Source organism: Neomonachus schauinslandi, chromosome 15 (assembly GCF_002201575.2).
Source record: "Neomonachus schauinslandi chromosome 15, ASM220157v2, whole genome shotgun sequence".
Classification (NCBI taxonomy): Eukaryota; Metazoa; Chordata; class Mammalia; order Carnivora; family Phocidae; genus Neomonachus; species Neomonachus schauinslandi.
The window spans coordinates 19795056-19813869 of NC_058417.1; the positions used below are offsets into that span (position 1 = coordinate 19795056).

The 18814-nt window shown below is 37.2% G+C and overlaps 1 protein-coding gene across 6 annotated transcripts in view; it reads left to right on the top strand.

Annotated features, from left to right (window-relative positions):
- The window catches only part of RHOT1 (ras homolog family member T1), a 61699-nt gene that overhangs the window by 39237 nt on the left and 3648 nt on the right, over window positions 1-18814 (top strand). For 2 of the 6 annotated variants that reach the window (XM_021704467.2, XM_044921740.1), the window contains exons 14-19: window positions 320-420; window positions 2257-2387; window positions 3063-3146; window positions 4947-5066; window positions 6482-6684; window positions 9488-9610. In XM_021704467.2, the coding sequence (XP_021560142.1) occupies window positions 320-420; window positions 2257-2387; window positions 3063-3146; window positions 4947-5066; window positions 6482-6684; window positions 9488-9610 (762 nt within the window). Of the gene's footprint in view, window positions 1-319; window positions 421-2256; window positions 2388-3062; window positions 3147-4946; window positions 5067-6481; window positions 6685-7731; window positions 7828-9487; window positions 9611-18814 lie in introns of all 6 variants that reach the window. The other 4 variants (XM_021704469.2, XM_044921741.1, XM_021704470.1 and 1 more) reach the window with 3 other exon arrangements.

Here is an 18814-nt window from a genome sequence, read left to right on the forward strand (position 1 = left end):
ATTTGGATTTCCCTGATGCCGAGCGATATTGAGCACTTTTTCATGTGTCTGTTGGCCATTTGGATGTCTTTGGAAAAATGTCTATTCATGTCTTCTGCCCATTTCTTGATTGGATTCTTTGTTCTTTGGGTGTTGAGTTTGATGAGTTCTTTATAGATTTTGGATACTAGCCCTTTATCTGATAGGGCACATGGGAAATTAAAGAAGTCTGACAAATTATCTGGGTCTTGTGGTAAGATTATTTGAGCTGTTGGGGATTTTTTTTTTCCTATAAATGTCCTTTAGAACTTTTCCCATTTCCACCTCCTCCCTTTCTTAGGCTCACGACCTACTTAGACGTCCAGCGATGCCTGGAGTATTTGGGCTATCTAGGCTATTCTATATTGACTGAGCAGGAGTCTCAAGCTTCAGCCATTACAGGTAAGTATCTGGATAGTATTCAGTTCATGCTAAGAGACATTTTTTAATATTCTGGGTTCATGTGTGAAAATAAACTCCTCTTCATTAGTCTTTCATGTCTGTACTCTGTTCTCCTAGCCATTTGGTAATTTCTTTTGAGTTCAGAGTCTTGATTTTACTGTTTATCAAAAAAGAAAGAGTAAGGGCGCCTGGGTGGCTCAGTCAGTTAAGTGTCTGCCTTCAGCTCAGGTCAATCTCAGGGTCCTGGGATCGAGCCCTGCATCGGGCTCCCTGCTCAGCAGGGGTCTGCTTCTCCCTTCATCCCTCACCCCTCTCTCACTCAAATAAATAAATAAAATCTTTAAAAAAAAAAAACTTAAGAAAGAAAAGAAAGAGTAGAGGTTTTACTTCTAGCTTACCCCTGAGGACACTCCACTGATGAACATCAGGGAGGGCTGTGGGCAGTAAATGTAATGTGCCAGTTTATCTTGTCTTTTAATTTTCTTTAGACATTAAAAACAATACCTATTAATGCATAAGCCCTATACTGAGCTGTGTGTCTCTTGGTTTTGTAACCATTTTCTACACTGGGAAATCTTTCCCAGATTTTATAATTCTTGCTGAGCAATGTGTTCCACTTAAAGAATACCATAGGTATGGAAATAACAAATTAGGGAACGGATCGTTTCAAGATTTTCTTATATCCTAATTGGTGGGGGAAATGCCATATCTTACAGGAAGTCCTGGCACAAGAAAACCTTTTTTTTTTTTTTTTTTTTTTTAAAGATTTTATTTATTTGAGAGAGAGCAAGAGAGAGCATGAGCATGGGGGAGAGGCAGAGGGAGAGGGAGAAGCAGACTCCCCACTGAGCAGGGAGCCCGCTAAGGGGCTCGATCTCAGGACCCTGGGATCATGACCTGAGCCTAAGGCAGACACTTAACGACTGAGCCACCCAGGCGCCCCGAAGACAATCAATCTTAAACTGACAGAGCAAGTACCCTTTAAAGTAGTTAACCAATTAGACAGTATTTAATTCAGCACCAAAGAGCAAGGAATGAATTCCTAGCTAGCATGAGGTTCTCTCACTCTCACAAAATATTGTGGACATCTTGCTATATCAATAAGTATAGTTTTATAGATTTTAATGTTAAATAGTATGTCATCATATGGATGTGTGTAACTTATTGAACTATCCCATGATTGTTATGTGTGTTTTTTTATCATTTTCAGTTTTTGGCTACTATAAATAGTGCCTCTGGTGAGCTTCATTGTAGTTGAATTGTGGGGTACAGCTTAAAGAGGTCTCTTTACCTCTGGAAGAGAGGCACCATTGCTCTGCTGTTGGAGCATTCTTTTCTGTTCTGCCTCTTTACAGATTTACATTTGAAAGCCAGTGAACCCCAGAGTGCATATCCCTTCCCCATTTATAAGTTCAAGATGTGCAGATTGGAGATAGCATCTTTTAATTTGTAATTTGTTATGACAGTTACTTATCACAGATGAAAATAGATGGGATATAATGTTGGCTATATTCATTGTAGTTTTCATTCATTTTTAGGATATAATTTTCCTTATGAAAATGTGCTACTTTTTTTATGCTGAAATAAATATCATTTGGTTACCAGAAGTTCACTTTACAGCCAGCTTTCAGAAATGCATCTTTTCCACCAAGTGAAGCCCTTCCGTATATTTAGTGCTTGGTTTCACATACAGCATGGCTGATGCACAGTATGTCTATTTATTCATCATACACTTCATAAAAATGAGAAATCACAGTGCCCTATTTTGCAGAAGATGAAATGGAGGCTCAATGAGTCTAAATGGTACATAATTAGGTTTTTTTTTTTTCTTCTTAGTAACAAGAGATAAAAAGATAGACCTTCAGAAAAAACAGACTCAAAGAAATGTGTTCAGATGTAATGTAATTGGGATGAAAAACTGTGGGAAGAGTGGAGTTCTTCAGGCTCTTCTTGGAAGAAACTTAATGGTGAGAGTTCTCAGATAATAGAGCTTTATCCAGCAAATTTTTATTGTCACGAGCTTACATGATTTTTTCATAGCCACTAGCTCTTTTTACTGGAGCTCAGTGGCCTTGTGTATGTTAGTAAAGTACAACTTAAGGGTAACGATGATCCTGTTGAACTGCCTTTATCTTCGTTTCATTGGTGTTAGCTGTCATTTGTCTTTTTTTTCCTCAGCAGTATTTAGGTGGGGGTTAAACGAATGCATATGTGAAAGCACCTGATATGGTGCTTGGCATGAAGTAAATGTACAGTAAATATTTCAGATTGAATACTGTATCTAATTCTGGCCCTGAGTAAAGAGATGGAGGTGTTTCCAGATGGGTCTCATGTCAGACCAAATTATAGCACAAGGAGAATTGCTAGCAGGTAGCTCTGTAGTACATTTTCAGTAATGTAGTTTCCTTCCTTTTCAGCTGCTCCTTTTACTTTATACAGAACAAATGCATCTTTTGTCTTAGACGTTAAGAACTAAGAAACATAAAATCAATGTCCCCTTTGTACTGATAAATAATACATAGTGTAGGGAGGAATGCCCTTTTATTTATAACACACCCACACATACATGCAGAGTGTGTGTTGATGAAAACTAGGTACTATAACTTCTTATTGTAAATATTGAGACTTTTGGTTGTTTTCAGAGGCAGAAGAAAATTCGTGATGATCATAAATCCTACTATGCGATCAACACTGTTTATGTATATGGACAAGAGAAATACTTGTTGGTAAGAAATTCTCTGGCATATAAACATTACTAATTATTAGGTATATTTTTATGTGACTCTGAAAACATAATTGCATTTAATATCGTGGCTATATGTAGAACTTGTGTGATTTTTTTTTCTTTCACCTGGTTTATTCACTGGAATTAATTTTAATTCCCCTGATGTGTATGGTGATCACATGGGTGTAGGTATAAGTAAAAGTTAATCTATTTGTGTGCTTAATTGTATATTATACACAATAGAAAGTAAAAACAACAAAAATACAGCTTCTCTTTCCTCTTTCTTCCACTTTTCTTTAAAAAATTTTTTTCCTCTACTGTTGACTAGAAATTAATATGAAAACCTTACCGCAGGTGCTTGGTAGTTTGTACTCTGAATCAAGTTTCATCTATTTAGCAAGAGAGGAGTATAGTTACCAAATGTGTTAGTCTAAAAAAATGGATGAAAGAAGTGCATGACTGAAAAGACACTATGAAATACAGTAGAAAGAGATTGTATGTTCTTCTTGGATCCAGTCAGTTTGGTTCAAACCCTCATCCACCATTGATTAGCTGTGTGAGTCAGGCAAGTGGCTTATTCTCTCTGAGCCTGACTTTCTTATTAAGTTAGCTCATATGAGGAGTTCCTAACAAATAATATGTACCAGAAAAAGTTCATTTCCTTTCTTTTTGGAAATAGTTTATTCTGCCAGACAGATGATCCCATTGAATTTCATACAGTTTTTCCTCTTTATGATAAACATTTTTTATCAGTTTCTTATTAAACCTTGTTTATCTCCCATTCTTCTCCTGTAAGTATAGTTCTGCTTAACTGGGTACTCAGTAAATAGAGCTAACTGTGAATTTTCCTGTTTTTATTCTTATACTGTTCTTTGTAAATTGGTATCTTTCATGCCTGTGACTATCCATGCTGTAATAGTGTTTTATTTGGAATATATCGAGTCACTTCTGACCTTGTACTCCTCCTCAGCATAATTGTACTGTCTTACATAACTCAGTAGTACTGAATTTTACTCTTGCTGGCTCATTGTCATAGGGGGGCTATTTCTTTAGAGGCTTTATAATAAACATTAAAAAAGGGTAGGCAGTGAAGTAGAACAAAATGACCTTAGTGTAAAGAGTCTTTTTCTTTGTTTTGTTTTTTTAAGTTGGTGAGGAGAAAATGTGGTCTGGTAGAAAGAAAATAGACTTGAAATCATATTTGAGTTCAAATTTTGGTCTGATGACTTGCTAGATGTGTTATCTTAGGCAGTTGACTTAATCTTTTTAGGCTGTCATCTTATCTATGTAGAGAATGTGCGTAAAGGGCCTGCCTGGCACAGGTCAGTCACTAAATGTTTGCTTCTGTAAAACCTTAATCACAGTTTTCAGTCCTCAAAATCAGAAGCTACTTGTTTTTTTGTTTTTTTTTATTACGTTATGTTAATCCCCATACATTACATCATTAGTTTTAGATGAAGTGTTCCATGATTCATTGTTTGTGCATAACACCCAGTGCTCCATGCAGAATGTGCCCTCCTCAATACCCATCACCAGGCTAACCCATCCTCCCACCCCCCTCCCCTCTAGAACCCTCAGTTTGTTTTTCAGAGTCCATCGTCTCTCATGGTTCATCTCCCCCCTCCGATTTCCCCCCTTCAAGAAGCTACTTGTTTATCTACACTTCCCACCTCTAAAAATAGCCTGAAAAGTTATGCTTAATTAGTACTTTATTTGGAAGTCAAGCAATAATAACACATCATACTGTAATTAAACATCAATATTATGGTATTAATGTTTCTTATCTTTTTCTTTTTACAAGTTGCATGATATCTCTGAATCGGAATTTCTAACTGAGGCTGAGATCATTTGTGATGTTGTGTGCCTGGTATATGACGTCAGTAACCCCAGATCCTTTGAATACTGCGCTAGGATTTTTAAGGTTTGTTGTTCTTCTGGTCTGTAACTGTTGGTTTGGTCTGTAATTTTATATGGAGTTAAATGAAATTGTATAATGTGATGTTTTCTAACCAGGGAGAAGCAAGAAAATCACTTGTAGAGCTTTTAAAAAATACATATATTTGTCCCATCCATAAAGGTTCTGGTTTCATTCTGAGGTGGTAGAGTCCTAGACATCTGTACTTTAAAAACATGTTTTTCCACATGTGACTCTGATGGGCACCCGTAGTTAAGAACCTCTATATTAATGAAAGGTCTCCTTGGCCATTAGGAATGCACTTGGAGAGGCGCCTGACTGGCTCAGCCAGTGGAGCGCATGACTCTTAATGTTGGGGTTGTGAGTTCGAGCCCACATTGGGTGTAGAAATTACTTAAAAATAAAATCTTAAAAAAAAAAAAAAAAGCAGTGCACATGACTTATATATTGCCAGTTACACCAATAATAATAATAGAGCAAGGGGAAAAACCAGAGGCTTGAGAAGTCCTCACTTTGAGATTCTCACCAAAATGCAATAAGAGTTAAAAACTCTATGCACAAAGGAATTTATTCTAGCATTGTTTTTAATTAAAAAACTAGAAATAATCCAGATGCCTAACAATAAGAGGATGGTTTACTAAATTAGGACAAAATAGGGGGTGCCTGAGTGGCTCAGTCGTTAAGCATCTGCCTTCGGCTCAGGTCATGATCCCAGGGTCCTGGGATCGAGCCCCGCATCAGGCTCCCTGCTCCGCGGGAAGCCTGCTTCTCCCTCTCCCACTCCCCCTGCTTGTGTTCCCTCTCTCGCTTTGTCTCTCACTATCAAATGAATAAAATAAATAAAATCTTTTAAAATTTAAAAAAAAGTAAAAATAAAAAGACAAAATAATATAGTGGAATATTAAGCAGCCATTAAAAATAATGGTTTTTGAATTCTGAAAACATGGAAGATTAAGTATTATATTTTTAAATGGCTATGTCCAGCATGGCTGCAGCTATAGAAATGTATATAAATGCATGTGCTTAAGGACAAATGATATGAAAAATGAAAATAGTGAACAAAATAATAGAATTGTGAAGCAAAAATTTTAAAAATGAAAATAATGTGCTCTAGGATAGAGGAATTTAGATGGATTTCTTTTATTTCAAAAATATGGTATCTTTTTAATAAAAAATACTGATTTTTTTCAAATTGTAGTGAATCTGAAGAATCGTTATAGGTTCGTATGGTTGCCAGCATTAGAAAATTGGCCCTGGTCTTATGAGACTGCCCTGGCCTACTGCCAGTCATTGCCTCTTAGTTTACTTTCTCTTTGAGGCTATGCTTTGCCTAACCAGAGATAATTTTTAGTACACATTTAATTAAATGTAGTAATTTTTTAACTTGTCATCAGATTTTGATTTTAGTTTTTATTCCGTAGCAACACTTCATGGACAGCAGAATACCTTGCTTAATCATAGCTGCAAAGTCAGACCTGCATGAAGTTAAACAAGACTATAGTATTTCACCTGCTGATTTCTGCAGGAAACACAAAATGCCTCCACCACAAGCCTTCACTTGCAATACTGCTGAAGCACCCAGTAAAGATATCTTTGTTAAACTGACAACGATGGCCATGTACCCGTAAGTACTTGCTCTGCTATCATTTTCATGTTGCATGGTTCATAATAACGTCACATGCCATGATGAGCTACGAGGGCGGAACCTTTGTCACATAGAAGTTGTTCAGCAACAGAAAGAGACTTTGTAATGAGAAGGAACAAATTTGAGTAAATGCGAGTTTGGTTTGGGTGCCATAATAAAATTACACAAAGAGTGCTTCTGACAGGATTTGTATATTTTTAAGCAGACTGTAACTATCTTAATAGGATAGTATAGTGAAACCCAACCCCTGACCCAGCATTTAAAAAATAGTCTTACTGCAGTCAAATGGGGTTGGCATCATGTTACTTTATGCTTTTAAGACATCTCCATATGAACAAAAAGTTCATTTTCATATTTTTCTCTTGATTCATTGACCTTGAGTATGTGGAGTATTCTAAAATATTTTATGAATTTATGTTTAAATTATAGATATGTTCGAGAATATAATGTCTTTTTTAAGTGCTGTAAAAAGTAGTTGTAATTGGAATTCCTGCTATATAAGTGTTTTACATTAAGTGTTACGAACCATGAATTTTATGTACATTTATTGTATATCTGTACATGCATATGCATAAGCACATAACTGTGGACATTTTCATAGCTTACTAACTGCCTTAGAATTGCATGGTTCTTAATGGCATTCTCCTCAAGTACTGTGTGTGTATAATTCTGTTTTGTAACAAGATAGTTTTTCAGGCAGTGCGTTTCTCAGGACTTTAGCTTAATCTATTTATTATTAATTTAGTCTCTAAATTATTTTTCTTCTTATGAAAACTACGGTATAAAATAGAGTAATAAACATGGCTTCAAACTGAAGTCTTTCAGAAAGGTGTTAATTTGCACAGATTCTTCAAATCAGAGTTAACTTTACTGCTATCCTGTTAACTAATACTTTTTAAAAAAAGGCAGCAAGTCCTTGAAATTCTATTTGTATTGGAAGACAAGTCATTCCTGTTAGTATAAGATAAACAGAACCTTATTTATGTTTTACCTTTGCTTTAAAACTCTCGTGTATGTTATCTACAGAGAGGATCATTACAGAGACAGACTCTCCCAAGACATGGGCAACACTGATAGAATAGAGAATTTGAGAAAAATCTGGGTCTTTCTAAAAACTGCTTTGTAAGTTACTTTTTCTTTATGGCTTCTGTGGGATTTTGTTGACATTTTCTTATAGATGACCAGATCTCCTTTCTTGCCGTAATTAACAATGAGTAATTATCCAGAAACGCACTGCTTGGTCAGGCTTACTGCCTAACTGTATATTACAGTGGTGTTTTTTTCTTTTTCTTTTTTTAGTTTTTACTATGTAAATGCACTATTTTAATCTTGTAGATAACTGTGAGTGTGTTTTCAGATCTGCATCTTTAAAACATTTTACTGCAATTTGTGTGTGTGTGTGTGTGTGTGTATATGATAAATGTACATACAGGGACACTTGCTTATATGGTTAATCCCAAACTACTTCTCACGAAGCATCTCCCTGTTGCTAAGCATACTTTGCATCTCTCCTCTTTGCGGGGCGGAGCTTGTGTGTGTTGGAGAGTCAGACTGAACTGATAAAATAACAGATGGATTCCAGTATGACAGCTGGTAGCAACTTAGTAGCATTGATATGTTCCTCATCACAAGTCAGGTTTTAAAGAGGAATGTCTTGAGTCTATGAGAGTTTAAAAATTAATTCTCGTTTTTCTTCATGTTGGGAATTAGGCATTATTGGGATGCTGCTAATCGCCACAACCATGCCACGGTGCAGTGTGGTCTCATCAGATCTCACAAGCTAAGCCAAGTCAGATTGGCCCAGTCCTTTGACTGAGAAGCCTTTTAAAAAAAAAGTTCAAGTGTTACAGGAAGTGCCGGCATTGATCCGTCAGGTGGCGCTCTTCTGGGTGGGTTCTGTGCCAGGGCCTCTTCAGGGTGCTGCGATGGCTTTGTGTTTCTGCTCGGCTCTGGCCACTGGGCAGTCACTGGAGACCCCCTGCTCTGGTTGTTAGGACAGAGGTGAAATAGATTGCCCCATGTGCCTATAGCAACTAGTACAACTCCACTCAACCAGAAAGGAGTCAGAAAGCCTCCCTAAATTTCATATCTGATACCAATTGGACCCACTGTTGATTTTTACATCCTTACCCAGAGTTTCATGCTATCATACTTAGCTGCTGTGTTTTCGTAGCAAATGAAATCAACCCTCTATTTTGTTCAAGTGGAAATTTATGAAGCACTTTGATTTCCTTTGGGAGCCAGGGTGCTTGATGAATTAAAAACGATGTTGTTCATATCTCCTCAGGGTTGAATATACTCGTCTTTGACCCTTTTGTGTATTTGTCACTCTTCTCCTTCCTGGTTTTCAGGCATGTGTGTATGCTGAGGGAGGAGGAGGGAATGGTTATTTCAATGCTAGCAAACTTTGTCCTTTTGGCGGGTGCTGTGGCTTACTCCCGTTTTTCTTTTTATTAGTTTACATGAGGGTGCCATCTATTGCTGTGCATACTTGTTCCACTAAAACGCTTGTAATAATAATTCCATCCCCCCTCCAAAAAAACCAAGAGTGTTAGCTAATTTTCCTTAGGTTTTCTCTAGGGAGGGAGGAGGGAGCTATTGCTGTTTATTATATTTTTGGTAAATGTGGAATTCTGCACAACTTTAGCATGCCCCACAGTGTCCTTTTCCTTAGTGTTGCTTATGCCTAAATCTTTTTTTTTTTTTTTAAGTTGGCACACCCTAACTTGTGCCATATTTGTAAGTAAGAACTCAACTCCTGTCCTTCTGTGTGTTTTCGCAGCCATGCCCGGTTACGCTGTATGTGCACCTGCAACAGGTGTACATTTTGCATCTGTCAGAACTTCCTCAACTCAGACTTGCTGCAATCTGTAAAGAACAAAATCTTCACTGCAGTTCTTAACAGGTTCTTAACTTTATTTACTGGGTACCAGGCATTCTGTTAAAATACAAAAGAAAAAAAAAAAGTGGATAACTATTTATGATACAGGTACTCACTACAAAGACCACAAGCCAATGATGCCCAACTAACTTCCACTAAAATTCTCACCGTGGTGATGATGTTTTTAGGGGAGTATAAAATAAGATTTTGGATTTCTTTTTTCACGAAGGAAGTTAAAGTATCGTTTATATGACAGGATGATATGTGTAGGGAGATTAAAATCTTTTGGCTGAGAGTTGTAGAAATAGATTAGGACTTTCATAGTAACGAAAAGACACATTGATCCCAAATGTGAAACTGTACTCACTTATGTTCAACTAATGTAACTTAATTAAAACCATACTCATGTGAACGGTATCTTGGGTTTGAAAAATCTCTGTATTATAAGAACCTGGAATGTTTGTTTGAAAGAGCATGGCTTCTGGAAATGAGAACAATAGCGAACTTTGAGGATTCAAAGGAATATGGGAAAGAACAAAAGGTCTGTAGTACTGGTTTTTGAGGTCTTTATAATTGAGCCCAAAACATGAAGTATGCTTAGAAAGTAATATGCTTTTTAGAAAGGGAAGAAAAACAAACAGGATATTTACATTCCTTCAAAGCAAAGAACTTGGAAGGTTATATTCTTATTCTGGTCATGCTTCCATTGTTCAGATTTACATTCTGTGAGTATTGAAGAGCCTGTGTACTATTAATTTGTACCTACTGTAAGTTTTTGTATCTAAACATGAATGAGTGCTTTGAAATTGACATTCAGCTGTCATTGGGAGCTGATCAAGCTAAATAGATTTTGGTTAGAAATGGGTCCATTCTTTGTCTTACTGCTAGCCTCTCACTGGAGGCTAGGCTCTGGCTGTAGGATAGTTTGTGTCCACCAGCAAAAATAGTAGATGTGGCTATGAAGCAGTGAGACTATATTTAGTGTGGGTCAGAAACTGATTTTCAAGGCATTCTAAAAAGAGTTTCGATGACATTTTGAGCACTAGCAGCTCTGGAATAAGAATGCAGCCGTCTCAGGTGACTGCTTTGAAGGGACTGCCACACCAATTTGGTGGTAAAGTTCTGCCTCTGTCCTCTGAATGGCATCTTAGAAAGTAGTAACACAGATTCTCTCATGATGACTGTCTGAGAAAATGCAAGGCTAGTTCAAACCAAACAACATGCAGGAGCTCCGGTGTTGGAAATGGTAGAGTCGGAAGAGATTGCAGAACTCATCTGGCCTAACCTCCCATCAGAATGCCTTCCTGAAAGCCTTCCTGTGGAGAGTTCTGTTTATCTGCTGATGGCTTTCCTCCTTGGAGAGGGTTTTTGCTTTTGCCTTTGCTCTTTATTTTTCTTTTTTAACTAAAATGATTTCCCTATAACTTTCTCTCCTTTAGTTTTAGTTCTGCCCTTTAGAACAACATACGACTATTCTACTCCCTCTTCAACCTAGCAATCCTTCAGACATTTGAAGACGGCCATCATGTCTCCCCTAATTTTCTCTTCTCCAGGTAGAACATCCCCATTTCTTTCAGCCTTTTCTTGAATTAGATGGTTTAGTGACCTCATCAGTCCTGGTTGTCCTTGTCTGAAAGCCCTTTGGGTTTTCAGAGTTCCTCTTAAAAGAGGTGCCACTGAGAATGGAGAGCAGTGCTCCAGGTGTGATGGGACAAGTCCTGTTCCACAGTTAGGACAGCACCTGTCTGCTGCGTGAAATAACGTTAGCAGCCCCATCCCACTGTTGGTGCATATAAATCTTGGGGTTCATTGAAATCAGATTTTTTTTTCATATGAGGTACTATTAAGGCAGCATCCCCTCCTCTCTAATTTTGTACTTGACTCTTTGAATCTAAACACAGATACATATGTATCTCTATTAAATGTCATATTCTTCTTTTTGATCCATTTGTTCTAGCTCAGTCATTTCAAACATTATTTCTGTCATTTGTCCCATTATATATCTCTCTTGGCATTGTGTCATTTGCAAACTTGGTAGATATGTCTTCTTTATTGTTCAAGTTATTGATAAAAATAATGTTGAATACCAAGAGATTGGAGAGAGAGAGGAAGCCAAAGCCAGCAAGCCCTGAAGTATTCCCTTGGAGATCTCTTTTCCCAAAGACACAGGTTTAACATTCTTGGGGAAAGATTATTCTATAAATTAAAAATATTTTATTATCCAGTCCATATTTTATCTTATTATCTTACAAGAGATTTCACAGAGGGCTTTTTTGAAATCAGTATGTAATTTCTAACACATTCCTCTGATCCACTAATGTAGTAATTTTGTCTGAATAGGAAGTGACATCTATTTGGTGTCTTATTCTCGGTGACATCTATTTGGTGTCTTATTCTCGGTGAACCCACCTTGGCTCCTAATAATTGCTAATCAAAAACCATCTATTTTACTTACCCTGTAAGATCTTGAGTGTCCATATTTGCAGATTGATTCATTGTCTGCATCTTTAGTGACAATTTTATTCTTAGGTCAGTTTAGTCAGCTTCCAAATGGAAAAGGTTGAGTGTGTATTAATGGATGAGCTTGCTCATGGTGAAGTACTCTGTACAATGATCTTTGAAGACAAATCAGCATATCTTGTCATATCAGTTTATAAACTAGAACTAATTTAATGGTAATGTCAGCATACATCCCGACATCTAGTAATCAAGAATGGAATGAATGAAAAAGATAAGGAGGGAAACCAATGTACCTTTCAAAGAACTCCTTCCTGATTCCTTTTAGTGTGTCAAAGTTTTATAGAAGTACAGTGGAAATTTAGTTCTGTATTGAAGTTTCCCCTAGTTTACAGAAGGATGTAGACAAGGGAGATGGGGGTGGAGCCCCAGAACTTAGGTACCTACAAGGTCTGGATGGGTAATGTCAATGCACGAAGGTGGCCAAGTATGAGAAGTGAGAGACATAGGGACCGTGCCAGCCCCTGTCTAAAAGAGGCAGCCACGACTCAGCTCTGGCCATTTGTTGTTGTCCAGGCCGGCTGTTGCCAGGTCTTCTGATTCTATGAGACACTAGACATCAGGATTTTTATGTGAAATTTCCTGCTATTCAAATAATGGCAAGTAAATTTAAATCTTTAAAAGTACTGATCAGAATAAAACATGTTTACAGGCCACCAGCTTGCAACTTCAGTCTTCAGATATGGCCTAGAGTTGTGAAATTGCAGGCAAAAGGAAAAAAAAAAAAGAAAAGAAGAAAAAAGAGAAGAAAAAGAAAAACATACACCCAAGGAATGAAACTGTCTCTTTCCCCTTCCCACCAACCAAGTTCTACTCCCTTTTACATGAAGAATCTGAGAAAGTCGGGGGTGATAGGGTCACCTTCTTTCTCTACTGTCTCTCAGGCTGTGGCAGCCTTTGGTGGTTGGTCACCATTGGTTCGCCATGCTAGATAAATCTTAATGTTATAAAGCAGAAAAAGGATTGCTTAATTGGGTAAAAGTCACTTAGGAATTTTTCACTGTAATTCAGTAGGGAGGAGTCTCACTCAACACTAAGCCTTAAGTCTCTGGTTTTAGAAATCTGCCACGTCTCATGTTTGATTTAGAAGTATAAAAGAGTAGTTTTAAAGTTTTTTTTTTTTTTTTTAAGATTTTATTTATTTGCGAGAGAGACAATGAGAGACAGAGAGCATGAGAGGGAGGAAGGTCAGAGGGAGAAGCAGACTCCCTGCCGAGCAGGGAGCCCGATGCGGGACTCGATCCCGGGACTCCAGGATCATGACCCGAGCCGAAGGCAGTCGCTTAACCAACTGAGCCACCCAGGCGCCCTTAAAGTTTTTATTTAAGCAAAATTTTCATTAAATGTCTGCAAAGAAATTAATAGACGGGTATTGGTACATACATGTTGATCTCAAATTTAATGTCTTGTTTTAGTGTGCTTGTTAACATGTTGGTTGTTGAAATAAATCACTTCCAGAGATAGTACATGTTTGAGGCCACATTCTCCCTTTACCTCCCTCTGCCTCTGTGATTTATTCACTGAAATACCTAAGTACCTGCTTTAGATAGGATCCTGCTGTGAGCTGGGGCAGAATATGAAGATGAAGAAGATAAGGACCTGCCTTTAAGTGCCTTTCTAAATACTATGTTATTAAAAAATTTTTCCTTAGGGGCGCCTGGGTGGCTCAGTCATTAAGCATCTGCCTTTGGCTCAGGTCATGATCCCAGGGTCCTGGGATCGAGCCCCACATCGGGCTCCCTGCTCGGCGGGAAGCCTGGTTCTCCCTCTCCCACTCCCCCTGCTTGTGTTCCTGTTCTCACTATCTCTCTCTCTCTCTCTCTCTGTCAAATAAATAAAATCTTAAAAAAAAAAATTTTTTTTTCCTTAAACTTTGGTTATGTTTTCAGTAACCTTAGTCCCTCAGGCTACAAAAGGAAGTGCTATAACCTGATCATGAGAGGATTTAAGCCTAATAATTTATATTTAGGCAATTCCCACAGATTCATTTCTGAAATTAGCCATTTTTTCCCTAGCTATCTGTCTTTGACCAGTAAATATTGTCCCCCCCTTTTTTGAGCTTTTTTGCTGACAGTACATATTTTAAGTAGAGAGTAGTAATATTTTTTTCTTTTTAATGTAATTGAATATGTATTTATTTCAAGATGTGAGAAAAGTGTTAAACTATGTATCTGACATGTAACTTTGTTCTCTAGTAATTATGGTCTCACCCTTGTGATCTGAACAGGTTTGTTTTTCTTTAGAACAGTTTATGAATAACTGGAATTATTTGAATATAAATACATTTGGAAGATGATTAATATCTGGTCAGATGATTTTAATCTTTGGCAATGCTATTACACTATTTCAAATAGTGTAAATTATGGTACTGGGAAAATATACCTTCTAATTATATTTTAAATTACCTTTTTGATCTGAAAGTGTTAAAATGATTATGTAGGAGTGAGCTGGATTGTTGGTTTGAACTACCCAGGGTTTTAGTTATCAAGTATTTATTATTCTGACTTCAGAAGACTCCTACTTTGCATGACGATGTTACTGTACTGTAGTGTGCTGTGGACTTTAATTTGTCCTTTCCTTTAGGTGTTCATTTTAATTTGTATGTCTGTGTCACTTAGTCATTTTTTAACTTCTCTCAGTCCCTATCCCAGCTAATTTCTGTGTGTAATCCTCCCACTTCTCCTAACCTATAATTTAATCAAAATTGTTTATTTTATAATTTATTATTTTGGTGTGATTTTCTTTAATACATATTTTGGTTTTAGGATTTCTTTCATCCCATTTTATTATTTGCATCAGCCATATGAATTATTTGTTCATGTTACTTCTTAAGTTCAGTAGTAGCATTTTACTTTAGCAACCAAGTGCATACTTCACAGTGAGTATTTACAGTGACCCAAAGGTATGATGGACAGTCATTGTACCCACTGAATTTTTTGCCCAATTTTTTTAATGCATTTTTAAAATTGGGTGTATGTGGCATTTATTTTAAGCCATTTATTAGTGATATTTACCCATATTGTTTTAATAATCACCTAACTTGTTCCTTAATAGGAGCCCGTTTTTTGAAGAAAGGATTTTATTATTGTCATAGTGATATGAACTGCCTTTTCATAGAATTGCCTTATGAAGAGGATAGGTACCTAGAAATCTTAATGTTCTAGAGAGTCTTCTGGGAATGTAAGAGTTCTTAGGATATTATGTTATAGTAAACTGTTATATCCAACAAAGTCTGTCCTGTATTTTAGTTTCATATGAAACTTCTGTGTTCCCTTGTATCAAGGTCCTTACAAGGCTTTTCTTTTAATTAGGATACATAGTCATGTTTAAAATTATACAAGAGCTTATGTTATAGATTCTCATTAAGTAAGCTGCTGCTTGCTTATGCGTTTTAAATTTTTTGCCGTTGGTTAGAATATTAAAGGATGCCACAAGGTGGAGTTTTCCTGTTCTGATCTTTAAGTATCAGTAGGTAACATATAGATATTATGTGTTTCCCATGTATCTACGATCATGTATAAATTTTGGTTCTTCTAGTGCTTGGTGAGGCATTTCTTGACATTGATGCACACTTACGTCCTTTTCCAAAGTATGTTACTATTTAGGCATGCTCAGTTAACAGCTTTCTTATGATTTGTGTTGCAGTTCATCTTTGTTGAATACAATATTTTGACTTCTTAACCTATCTTGAGAAATACCTTATTAAAAGATTTCATGCCTACTAGTTCAATTAGAAGAATTGTCATTATTAAAATTATTATTAAGAGTAATGGCATTATTATTAGAAATGAATGTAAAAGATACTTCACCAGGCAAAAACAAAACACCAAGAAAACAATGGGAGGAATAAAAGCAGGGAGGCCCAGGGGCACCTGGGTGGCTCAGTCGGTTAAGCGTCTCCCTTCAGCTCAGGTCATGGTCCCAGGGTCCTGGGATCGAGCCCCACGTCGGGCTCCCGGCTCGGCGGGGAGTCTGCTTCTCCCTCTGCCTCTGCCGATCCCCCTGCTTGAGCTCGCTCTTTCTCCCTCAAATAAATAAAATCTTTAAAAAAAAAGGGGGGGGTAGGCCCAGAAGGCTTTAAAAAGCAAGTGAAATATTTAAAAACAGAGCATTTAACTACAATTTTGGTGACCTCGGTACAGTTTTCAACTTGAGCTATGTAATTGCAACTAGGAAAAAGCTGTATGTACTGTCTATGAGCCCTAGTGACTAGGTTCCATGCATTACAGTTATGTAGGCGGTTGCAAAGTATTAACTTAAAAATTCCTACGTGAAATACATATGTGGATAGAATTATAAAATTAGAAGAACATTCATATTCCTGCATCTGTGCACCTCTGCTTTGGGTTTGGAAAGGATCGGTTGGTGAGATGAAAAGAATGTAATCTAGGAAATTCACATCTATTTCTGCAAAGTTGCACAGGACGGCTGGTAAACGTGCCTGGTGGGACTGTTCTTCCCGCAGTTTCAGTGCGCTGTTCTTGAGTTCGCTCCACTGAACTTTTCTTTCCTCCTCATGAGAGCCTGCAACTGACATCTGGACCTTTCTGGATTCTCCCCCTTCCTTAAATTGTAATTTTTGCAGACTTTTAGGTCTCTGCAATATAGTCTATATACCCGAGATATAAAGTCCTGGGACACGTTATAAAAAACAATATTAAAAATACCCTATATGGGAATAGCTAGAATGGTTTAATTCCATTGAGCCCTTTAGAATTTGATCATTTTGTTTCTAAATATTGTAACTGATACCATTCCTTTTATTACTGGTCAAATACATTGAACCAATAAAGATTTGAACTCATGTTCTTACATATGTCATAAATTGCAGAGTGAATCAAAAGTATCTTGTATGCCTTCTTTAAGGCATTCTGTGCAAAGGTACCTAGGAATTGTGGTCACTCTGTTATATGCCTTGTTCACACAGACACTTCTTAATTTAAGCCTTTATTGCCTGAAGTTTGAAACCTCCCTTTCTCTCTGCCTTATTTTTTTTTTTTTAAAGATTTTATTTATTTATTTGAGACAGAGAGAATGAGAGACAGAGAGCATGAGAGGGAGGAGGGTCAGAGGGAGAAGCAGACTCCCTGCCGAGCAGGGAGCCCGATGCGGAACTCGATCCCGGGACTCCAGGATCATGACCTGAGCCGAAGGCAGTCGCTTAACCAACTGAGCCACCCAGGCGCCCTTCTCTCTGCCTTATTAAGTAGCAGTGTAGGGGTGCGTGGCTGGCTCGGTCAGTAGAGCATGCAACTTTTGATTGCCACGTTGTGAGTTCAAGCCCCACATTAGGCGTGGAGCCTACTTAAAAAAAAAAACAAACAAAAGCACTTGTCATCTGATTGACATATGAGCCCTCAGCACTTCTAAGCAGAAAGCCAGCATCCAATATGGAAGAATTTTCCATCTCAGAACTTAGAAGCTCTGACAAGTTTCAGATGATTAATTACGGATTATATTCCAGCATTTAGTCATTATTTCTTATGTTCTAAAAAGAGATACTGCTGATCTAAATTATTGTACATAGAGAAGGAAAATGATTCTGTTATATCAATAGATTTTTTATTTTTATTTTTTAAGATTTTATTTATTTGTCAGAGAGCGAGCGAGTGAGACAAGCAGGGGGAGAGGCAGAGGGAGAAGCAGGCTCCCCGCTGAGCAGGGAGCCCGATGCGGGACTCCATGCCAGGACCCTGGGACCATGACCTGAGCCGAAAGCAGATGCTTAACGACTGAGCCACCCAGGCGCCTCTCAATAGGTTTTTTAAAAAGAATCTTTATACACACACATGCACACAGATTTTTGACCTTGTAATATTCATTTTTGGGAAGTCTCTTAAGGAAACTATACTAAATACAGAGAAAAATCTTATGTAGAAGGATATTCATCCCTTTAGTTATAGTCACCAGTAAATGGAGACAGCCACCCATAGGGGAATCGGATATAATAAAGCTGTTTAAAATGATGTTTCTGTAATTTACATAATAGTAAATTTTTAAAAGGATATAAAATTATATAAATTATACACATTATGTTTGCAGCTATGTAAGAAACACATAGGAAAAGTCTAAAAGGAAATACCCTAAGTATTAGTTGCCTTAGGTGATGGGACTCTAGGTCATTTTTTTTTCTTCCTACTTTTATTTTCCTTGTATCTTATAATGAGCATATATTACCTTTTTGACAGTAAAAAAATAATAAACTAAAAAGAAAAAAGTATGCCATAAGATAATTTATTCTAAAATGATATTTTATGTGAGTCATTTTGAAAAAATTATACTTTTGAATTGTGGAAGAATTATTTTTGCTTGAGTTTTGAAATGAACTAGGAAGCAGCTTTATGAAACTACTACTCTGCTTCAGCTTGAGACCTGAAATGACAAACATGGCTCAGTTCTCATACGTATGGAATACAACTAAGATCGTCACACTGTTCTCTGTTCAGGTGCTGTGAGTCAGCTAAGCAGTGACAGGTGTGCCATCCATTATAAATGCGTTCTCATATATAGAGAGCCTGGTTAGTGCAGCTCTTAAGTGCACATGCTAATGGGATAAAATAGGTCTCTAAGTAGACTTCCAGGTCTATAGGTGTCTTAAATAACCACTATAAGGTTGATGGAGTCATTGAAGTATATCTTATGAGTTAGTAGTTGCCTTAAGTTTTAAACGTGGCTTCACCACGTGTCTATATTGTTTTTCATATATAAATA